The sequence below is a fragment of the Lepisma saccharinum genome, chromosome 29 (assembly GCF_977018435.1).
Source record: "Lepisma saccharinum chromosome 29, izLepSacc3.1, whole genome shotgun sequence".
NCBI classification, from domain to species: domain Eukaryota; kingdom Metazoa; phylum Arthropoda; class Insecta; order Zygentoma; family Lepismatidae; genus Lepisma; species Lepisma saccharinum.
This window is the reverse complement of record NC_139257.1, coordinates 24,260,666-24,271,918: the sequence shown is the minus strand read 5'-3', so window position 1 is coordinate 24,271,918 and position 11,253 is coordinate 24,260,666. Positions and strand designations below refer to the sequence as shown.

Below are 11,253 nucleotides of genomic sequence, written 5' to 3'. Positions count from 1 at the left end.
AAAGTGTACGTAAGACATGCGAACTTGTTAAACGCTATAATCTTTCATGAGTGTCTGGTGACGTCATTTCTGCGCAAGTACAAAGTCTCAATCGATAGACTTGAATCTTAGCTTTACGTAGTTTCACGTCTGTCACAGATCATTTTAGTATCTCTATTCAGCTTCAAGCGTCTATGAGATCTTCAATTGTTTCCTACGATTAGTTCTTGCATGATAAGTGTAGTAGTAGCTGTTCCGTAAGTCAATTTACCCTAGAAACCACATCAATAAATTGATACTCTATATTATCTATATTGATAATATCATAGACTGCTCCTTTTAATTAAAAATCTGCCAATAGATGGCAGAGTATGAACTTTACCTTCAGCACCCTGTTTTTTGTTTTACACGCATTAAGCTAAGAGCTTCCTGCACTATCAATGGCATTTAAAAATCATTATTGAAGAAAAAATACTATTTTGACGATGTCGGCCAGTAATAATAAAAGAGTACCAAAGAAGCTACCGAAACTCACAGACAAGATTGTGCGACATAGAAGTATTCCTAGCACTACAATCCACGTTGTACCACAGAATACTCATGGATGGACGTGCAGCATACTTCCTCATCTGAAAGACTACTGCGACAGAACTTCACTTCATGGTTTCAAGTATATCTTTGAAGAGGACCAGCATTGGACTGAACGGTAATACCCTGTTTTCCTTAACATTCGCATTAGATTTTATAACGAGCAATAATAAAGATAACATTTGAATATGGCGGTGCTAACTACGTATTTTTAAAAATTAAATATAATTTTACGTAATCGTTATTATTGAATATGATTTATTTAATAATTTATCACGGACACTATTTCATATACAGAAAAGAAATTTGAAAATTACTTTCCCTATTGTAATGCTTGATCTATATATATATATATATATATATATATATATATATATATATATATATATATATACTATACTTGTTTTCGTGACTAGAATGACTAGAACTAGATTTTTGCAGTGGCTAGGATGACGTAGGCATGGCATCGGTAATCACTTGAAATACTAGACACAGACACCCAGTTATACATGTGTGTGTGTGTGTGTGTGTGTGTATAGGGATTTTAGACATTTTACAAAAATACTCTCAAATTCAAATTTAAATATTTTATCATGCATAAAGATAGATAACTTGTAGTTGGGTTAACCATAAATATATTTCTTAGCATATCATTAAAATATTAAAATTTTATTACCGTTAATTACGTAGTAGTTGTTAAAATTTTAAAAAATCGGTTATTTTTTACGGTAGGTGGATGGCAGCGAAATTTAAGTCTTGATCCGTAATTTTCACAGTAGTTTTTTTTTCTGTATTATTTAGTGTTTAGATATAATGTCACAATGTAACAATTTAAAGACTTTCAAAAAGCTACATTCTGCTTCATTGCAGGCAGTGTACAGATAGTCTTGATGGTGGCATGTCTCTATACATTAAAATAAAATATTATATTATATTTTGTCTCTTCCAGGGTGTTATGGCTCTCGCTTAGCGTTATGGGTTTTATAGGATCAACCATGTTTGTGGTGCTGATATACCAGAAATATCTGACCACGCCCACCGTAACTGGAGTCGAAAGTACACAGTACCCGATATGGAACATTCCCTTTCCTGCTGTCAGCGTCTGCAACATGAATAGGCTACTTTTGTCTAAAGTTGACCAGTTTATAGAACACTTGTGAGTAGCTGAGCTTAAAATATCATTCATAGATGGCGCGCTCAAATATAATATCTAGAATTACCACTAGTAGAATTAATATTGTGTGAAACGTAAAAATATATAGAGAGATTGAGGTCGAAAATAATATTGCACAAGATTTAATTGTTTTGTGTAACTGCAACGTCACATAACTATTATTTCTAGACACTAATATTATCGGATGTTACCTGTTATATATAGTTTTATGCTAATATTCGTGAGGTGTTAAAAACATTCGTAAAATTATTGATAGGCCCTTTATGATCTATAAGAAAGCTGAGTGATCATGTCGAATTTAAAGTGTTTTAATACAAAGTTACATTATGGCAAAATTTGATGTGTAACTTAGATAGTAGTAACAGGATTTCAACAGAATCAAACTATTTATGAATTATGTAAATTCATAGATTTTCAGGTATTGTCAACATTGCAGTCAATAATTTTATACGACAGTGATAACAGCAAATTGGCAATATTTGGTTACGTTGTACATCAGTGGCGGCGATTGAGTTACGAAACAGGGGGGGGACACTTTAATTTTCCTCGGTAGATAAGGTTTATCATAGTGTCGGGGTAAAAGTGACAAAAAGTGGGGGAAACCGTTGTACATTATGAAAACTGATATGTAGTATTTAAATTTTGTAGATGGTATTGTTAACAAAGTTTATGCGTAATTTGAAATTACTTGAAGATCGACAAAAAGTTTATTTTTAACGTGGATTACAGTTTTTACAGCTTATTGGGCAAGAAACTAACATAATGAGAAACTTTGTTGGATTTATTCAGTACGTTTGCCACATTATTTTTCTGGCATGTTGCCAAAAGTTTATAATTTGTACGCAATGATTGTCTCGATTTCAGAACTGACAGAAAATCAGTACAAATTAAAGCCGTAGAAAGAGGGCAACGCACATAGCAAGCAACAATTGCAAAAATTCATACGAAAATAGAATTTTAAAACCTTAAAGGGAAATTTCTAATATAACCAAAATTATGTCGATTTGTCATAAATTAAACATCATTAGAAATGCATATGAACAAACAAAGCTATAATACATTAGTAAAAGCATTGTGTAACGGAATAAAAATGCATAAAAATATCTCAAACGCGATTGTTAAAATAAACTAAGCTTTTAAGGATTTTAAAAGGCTATGAGAATCTTAGATAGCCCAGTAGGTTTTCATAGGGCGTCGTTATTGAATATACAACGGAGATTCAAATGTAAACCAGAATTTGTTTTGGTTTCTTACCTAGCAGGTTTCTGTATGTGGGCTTGCACAAGTTTGCTGCATTTTAACCAGTGATGTGCCGTAGACTATAAGTTTACGTCTACATGCGTTGTCTACACGTAATCTACGCGTAGATTACATTGGGTTGTAGTTTACATAGACTACGCAGACAATCTAAAGTGCATTAAAATTAATTTTCAAGGATTTCATGAAAAAAGTGACATTTTCAAATATATTGGTTCCTAACGAAATGAAAAGAATCCTATTTACAACAAAATTTATCTTCTCTTCTATCATCAACTATGGAAGAAGATAAATAGTATGCAAAAAACAACAACAGATGGCAGTCGTGAGGCAAGAGTGTTTTTTTCCCCATAAAACACTAGAATATTTCCTGTATTAGGTTTCTTCCTAGGTGAGAAATTGTTCGAATTTGGAAGAAAGAGTATGAAAAGTTCCCTTCTCACTTCAGCAACTGATACGCAGTATAATTTTCTTTTAAATCCACAGCGCCCTCTGCTAAGCTATCACCTTAGCATGGATTACGTAATCTACGTGTATAAAGTAGTCTACGTGTAGAATGTAGACTATCGTTGTTTACGCGTAGACGCACATCACTGATTTTAACACAGACCTATTGCTCATCTATCATATAGTTTCCACTTCGAGTTAGTGCCTGTTCTTGGGGTCCATGTGCAGTTACTTATGAGCAACTGCGAAGGCTTTTCCACCCATCTGCCTGCGAACTGAGGCCATTGTTGAACTTTCTCCTCCATTAGTAAACTTGCTGGTGTGGTAAGCATGCACAGAGATATTGGACTTTCATTTGCCGAGAAATTTCTGTACGTTTTAGGCTGACAGAGGGCAAGAAACAACATATCTTCACTGGTGCAAGTGTGCATAGGAGGCGCCATCTTTAAAAATAACAAAAATGGTGTTTTGAATCTCACCTGAGTAGATGTATTTATGATAGGGACAGTGCGAGAAAGGAAGAGCACCTCCTCAAGCAGATTTGCTATACTTAAAACAAGCTCAACATGCCCATATGAGCTTTTTGCTCTAGTGTGGAACTCTTTCTAACCCAAGATTTTTGTAAAAATGCCCTCGGGAATTTTTCAGAAAGGAAGAGCTTTTTCGGAAAGGAAGATTGATTTGTCTACACTTACAAAAGGCACTTCTGTGAGACTTAAAACTAGGCCACCCACACCCAGACCCACCCATACACACCTACACCCACCCACACCCACCCACACATATTTACTTCCGGTCCACTTCCGGTCCACTTCCGGTCTACTTCCGGTCCACTTCCGGTCCACTTCCGGTCCACTTCCGGTCCACTTCCGGTTCACTTCCGGTCCACTTCCGGTTTGCCTACTTCCGGTCCACTTGTGGCCAAGTTGTGGCCTATTTCTGCTATTTTTATCCAGCATAGAATTTTGAATTGAATCCCAAGAAATTGTATATAAATACCAAAGCCAAAAATATTAAGTGTATACACACCTATACATATACATACACACATACAAATCACACAGCTGAACCCAACTGATATTTTTATCCAGTATAAAGTTTTGAATTGAATCCCAGGAAATTGTATATAATAAACAACAGCAAAAATGCCGAATCAAAAATATTGTGACCAATGCAATAAAAATATATTTAGCTCTAATTGGGCCAGACACCAAAAGATTTGTAATCCAGACAAATGCAGAACTCCCACAAAAATTTGCCCCAAATGCAATAGAAAATACAGCATGCAATACTTCACATATACACATAAAGATACTTGCTCTGTACAGTCATCAACATTGCCTCCACAACCATCAACATCTGGTCTGAAAAGAAAGCACGAAGCACCTCTTAATGCCAGATCAGCAAAGCAGCCACGCTATGAACCCATCCGTAGCAGTTTTAATACCCAACTTAGGGATTATCGGTTTGTATCAGAGCCAAGATGCGGCATTGAGAATTTCTTGAACAGTATAAATCCTAATCTGCAGGCAATTCTTAATGCACAAAATGGCTCTTATAAGCTCTCCCTCAAATTGTTTGTACAATATAAGAAGCCAAATGGCACAAAATTTACACAGCCCCACATAACAGAAACTGTACCTGTATATTCAAATACAAATTCAGACACAATAATAGGCAATTTGATAGATCAATTAAATATCAAACACTCTGAATTTGCGGCAAAAGAGTCCGGATGGAGCCTATGCGGCTCTCCGCACAAGTTATATGTTAATATTTCTGAATTCAATCCATTACAAGGTTCTACATATCTGCCATTACCTGATAATATTAAAAACAGAAGAGCCGTGGTCAATATTGAAAATACCGACCAGAAATGTTTTCTGTGGTGTATATTAGCTGCTTTGTATCCAGTTTCAAGGAATCCTCAGAGAATAAGTTATTACAAACAACATGAACATCTTTTTGACGATGCAATGGAGGGTTTGGAATATCCAATGTCAGTTCAGAATATTGATAAATTTGAAAAAAGGGCCAGGCACATCAATGGCAAACAATTATCTATTAATGTATTTATTTGTTCCACTGGCAATTGCTTGATAGATCCTCTCAGAATCAGTACAATTGATGATGATTCTGCTATTCCGATTGATCTGCTCTTAATTGAAAAGGATGGTACATATCATTACACTCTGATACATAATCTTGAAGCTTTAGTCAGAAAACAACTAGACAAAACTCATAGAATATTCAAGTTGTGCAGAAGATGTTTAACTGTATTTGATGGTCAAAAAATGGTAAATAGGGTTCCTGAATGTAACACAGAAATTGCTAAAAGCAAGTTAATTGAGCATCTGAAATACTGTGGGAACCATAAACCTGTTCATATGGTGATGCCAATGCCAAGTGAAAATTGCAAATTCAAAAAGAATGAAGCCTTGTTGGAACACCCAGCATATATTGTCTGTGATTTTGAATCGAACCTCAAACCTCTTGCATTCTGCAATCCAGATCCCGAAGAATCTTCAACTACACCATACCAGCTACATGAACCTTCCAGTTTTTGTTATGTGGTTGTACAGGATGGTGTAGCTAGTAAAGAATATTCATACATGGGACCAGATGCCATCAAAATATTTGCACATAGAATAGAAAATGAGTGCCGTGACATAGCATCTAACATCTTATTAAAATCAAAGCCTATGTTGCCTTTAACAGAGTAACAGATTGAAGATTTCAACAATGCAGAAAAATGCCCGGTATGTGATTCTGAATTTTCAGATACAAATATCAAGATGAAACACCATTCTCATACAGATGGTAAATTCTTAATGGCCCTGTGTAATAGCTGTAATATTAAGATCAAGAGACCAAGATTCATCCCCATATTTTGCCATGGAGCATCCAATTATGATTTCCATCATCTGATCAGGTACGAGGGGTTTGACAAAGAGAATTTAAATATTTTAGCTGAAAATGATGAAAAATATATATCTATTAGCAAGATAATTAAAGTTGATGGTGTTCCTATTCACATAAGATTTCTTGATTCTTACAGATTTTTATCTGCTAGCCTGGATACACTGGCCACTCAATTACCTGATGAACAAATAAAAATCACACGTGCCTTGTTTCCAAATCAGGACCTGAAATTAATTAGGCGAAAGGGTGTATATCCATATGACTATGTTACAGATTTTTCTAAATTTGATGAGTGTTCCCTGCCACCACAAGAAGAGTTTTACAGCAGAATCAGAGGATCTGGAATCACTGATGAAGATTATCACCATGCCCAGTTGATGTGGAACAATTTAAATTGCCAGACATTTGGTGATTATCACATGGCATATTTAAAACTTGATGTGACCCTCTTAGCTGATATATTGCAGGCATTCAGAAAATCTTCCATGCAAAATTATAGATTGGATCCAATATATTTTTTTAGTGCCCCGGGCCTAGCATGGGCCGCAACGTTTTTGAACACCAAAATGCAATTGGATCTGATCCACGATCAAGATATGTATCTGTTTATGGAGAAATGTATAAGAGGAGGGATGGTGCAATGTTCCCAGAGATATGCCAGAGCAAATAACAAGCATATGCCTGATTATGATCCAGCACGGCCATCAAATTATATAACGTATGTAGATGCAAACAGCCTCTATGGTTACGCCATGATGGATAAACTGCCATATGCAGGTCTTGAATGGGTTGAAGATTTCAATATTGAAGATCTTAAGGATTTTGATGACAGTGACAGTGGCCTCATCTTAGAGGTTGATCTGACAATTCCAGATCATTTACACAACAAATTTTCTGATCTGTCCCCAATTTCCGAGGTTAAGTGCTCACCCGGCTCTAAACAGAAGAAGCTCATGATGACTCTGGAGCCGAAACAGGGTTATGTTACATATTACAAAAACCTCCAGTTCCTGATGAAACATGGTGTTCAAGTGACCAAAGTTGGAAAAGTCTTAAGGTTCAGGCACTCAAGATGGTTGAAGCCATATATTGATACAAACACGGAGCTTCGAACATCTGCAAAGAGTCAATTTGATAAGGGCTTGTTTAAATTGATGGTGAATTCAGTGTATGGCAAAACAATTGAAAATGTCAGGAAACATACCGATGTTAAAATAATTACTGACCCCAGCCGGAGCAAAAAATTGGTTGCAAAGCCCAACTTCAATTACAGAAGAATTTATGATGAGCACATGGCACTTTTCAACATGATGAAAACAAAGATCAAGTTTGATAAACCTATTTATGTAGGGGCTGTGATATTGGAATTGTCCAAATTACATATGTTAATATTGTATTATGATGTGCTGAAACCTTTTTATGGTGATCGTGTAAAATTATTGTACATGGACACGGATAGTTTTATTCTTGATATTCAAACAGAAGATGTTTATCAAGATATGTTACAGCCTGAATTGTTTCAATATTTTGATACCAGTGAACATACAAAGATTCAACACCACCACAACAAAAAGGTGCCTGGCAAGTTAAAAGATGAGACACTTGGTGATGTTATTGTGAAATTTGCTGGGTTAAGTGCCAAGGTGTACACTTTTGAAACATGTAGTGGTGCTGCTGCCAAAAAGGCCAAGGGCGTTGGCAGAGTTACTGTTGAAAAAGATCTCCAATTTGAAGATTATGAAAATTGCCTCAAATCCCAGAATTCAATCAGAACATCAGAAAATAGAATTCAGAGTGAGGATCACTTATTGACTTCAAATATTGTAAGAAAAGTGGCTCTGGACCCACATGATGATAAGAGATGCATTTTATCATGTGGCATACATACTTTACCTTGGGGGCATTGTGATTTGAATAATGGAAATCAATGCCCAATTACAGAGCATGATTTGAAATAAATAAACATGCCTATGAACTTATTTGGGTTCAAAAAACAGGCTATTATGGAGCTGCCGACACCACAACCCTCTTCTGATATGCTGTCTAAACTGAGTGGCTTGTTAATTATTCATTTGAACAGCATACTTACAGATGTTGATGATGAAACAGGCAAAACATTGTACATATTTAACAATAATTTAAATCATTACCAATTACCTGTAGGTGGGCAATTGCAATTTATTACAACCCCTGAGGGTGATGTCAAGATTTCAGTAGGGAGAAATATTTACAGAATTAAGCACTCAAACATGGTTTCTGGCACTGTATATACTGTTTCTGCTGGTGACTGCTTATATATTGAGGTCCCTGGATCATATGACAAGCTTATACCCTTTTTTATAGAATTAAGAATCAGATACTCTATAATAAATAACTATTAAATCAAAAATGCCTAATGATATATTTGGCCATACAAGACATGAAGATCACAGTGATGAGATTCTGATGCTTGATGTCAGAGTCAAGAAATTAAGAAGTGATATACAAGCTTTACAAACCACACTCAATGCCAGTCTTCAATTAGAAATTACAAATTTGCAATCACAATGCATGGACCCTCTTCTTAAAATTGATTCCGAACTCAAAGTGCTGCTTCAGAAATATACTGATTTGGCCACATTAGATAATTTTCAAAGTTTAGAAGAAGCTGTAGCAGCTCTTCAAGCCAAATTTAAGACCCAGGCCACCAATTCTGAGCAATTGAAACAGCAATTGGAAGAGCAGATAAATAATGTCCAGACACAGCTCCAAACAATTGTCAAAAGCATAAAATCACAAGAAGATTTTGATCTAGTGATTTCCACTCTAAAGGAACAGATTCAGTCACTCCAAATACCTAATCTGGATCCTCTGAACAATGCCATAGCCGAGGTTAAAGAAAAAATTGAGACACTTGAAAATTTTATGAACAATTTGCCATCTTCTGATGCTTTGAATGCAATAACTCGGAGTGTAGCAAACATCAAGCTGCAACTTGAAACATATGAAGATTTTGGAAAAATTCAAAGTACCATAACCCATCTTGAAGGTACAATAGCAGCAGTGCAAAGTGATTTGGCAAATGTACAAGAATCCCGCCTGCCCGGTATTGTAGATACTCTTGTCAGTGTCCAGCAACAAATCACAAAGCTTGAAAACCTCAACACTGAATCTGAACTATCTCATTTTCATCACTTGATCGATGATATCCAAACAAAGCTTGAAATTTTACAACAATCAACACCCACTCAGGCAGATATAGCCCTGCTCCAAAATGCTATGCAAAATGTGGCTGATGCTTCTGAATTAAACAATGTAAAATTGGCACTTGAATCTTTGCAAAATACAGTATCAAATCTTCCTACATCACAGGAACTTAAAAATATTAAGAGGGCAGTGAATCGCATATTGAAATCAGAAGATATCAAGAATATCCAGGCAGAGATCAAACATCTCACACAGACAGTGGCCACTCTACCAACCAATCAACATATTAATGAACTGCATGCCCTGTTTGAGGATATCAGAAGACAGGTCCATGATCTTACTGCTCAAAATTCAAAATTGGCAGTTGTTGAAAATTTGCAACAAATTGTAGCCAATATCAAGCAACAGCTAGGGACCATGGAATCCAATCAAGCAAATGCCCTCTCTGTTTTTGCCACCCAGCTTCAAGAGATTGTGCAACAATACAAAAAACTTGTTGTGGACATAAAAATCAAGCCAGGCCATGATGATGTTGTTAGGACCATCAATGAGCATCTTGAATCTGTAACAAGCAGATTGCTTACAGCAGAAAAGGAAATAACAGGCATAATCGAGAATCCAAAACATACAGTAATTCTTGAATTGTACAGCATCCCCAACAAAGAATATGATTCTCCATTTACACCAGGTGGCAAAATATATATGCTGTCCCCTGCACAATTTTATTACCAGTTTTTTGTTGGGGGCACACTGAGACCAATCAAGATCAAATATTGGCATCAACCACAGGCACACCACTACCCCACCTTATCAATAACAAATGCTGATAACAAAGTGAAAATCACCAGTGTAGAGTTAGAGGATTTTACAGACCCCAATACATTAGAAACAGCCTATACTGAAGATGATGGCACTTTGGAATTTAAAATACAAATAGGGGACAAATTATATTTAGAAATTCCTGTAGTATCAGCTGCTGAACACCCTATAGTTGCAATATTCTTGTTTACATATTATGTCTAGTTGTTGATGAATTACACAGACAGGCCAGACATAATTTTAAGAGACTCCCAGTAGTCACAAAAGGCATAGATGATTTATGGCAGAGCGACTTGATTGAGTTGTCAAGTGGACAGTTGAAAAACTTAGACAAAATCAACAAGGGCTACAAGTATCTACTCACTGTGATAGACACATTTTCAAAATTTGCATGGGCTGTGCCACTCAAATCCAAGACTGGAAAATGTGTTACAGAAGCCATCAGGACAATCATCAATCAGAGTGGAAGATCACCGCGCTATTTGCAAACAGATAATGGCAAAGAATTTTATAATTCAGTGTTTCAACAATTTATTAAAAGCCAGGCAATAAAACATTACTCGAGTTACAGTGATCTCAAAGCCTCAATTGTAGAGAGATTCAACAAAACCCTAAAAAATCTTATGTATAAACAATTTACACTTCAAGGTAATTATAAATGGCTTGATATTCTTCCAGAACTTCTACATAAATATAACAACTCGGTCCATTCCACAATCAACATGAAACCCTCTGAAGTAACTTCATCTGATGAGCAAAAATTGATCAGCACTGTTTATTATCCTAGATACCAGCCAACAACAAGAAAGGCCAAATACAGGGTGGGTGATCAAGTAAGAATCAGCAAATATAAGCACTTATTCAAGAGAGGCTTTACAAGA

General features: G+C 35.8%; 1 protein-coding gene across 1 annotated transcript in view; it reads left to right on the top strand.

The window, feature by feature from the left end:
• Positions 1–449: 449 nt before the first annotated feature.
• LOC145981440 (sodium channel protein Nach-like) overlaps positions 450–11,253 on the top strand; it is a 49,119-nt gene continuing 38,315 nt past the window's right edge. The window contains exons 1-2 of the mRNA XM_083114673.1: positions 450–685; positions 1,517–1,723. Coding sequence (XP_082970799.1) covers positions 465–685; positions 1,517–1,723 — 428 coding nt within the window. The 5' untranslated portion in view covers positions 450–464. The remainder of the gene's footprint in view (positions 686–1,516; positions 1,724–11,253) is intronic.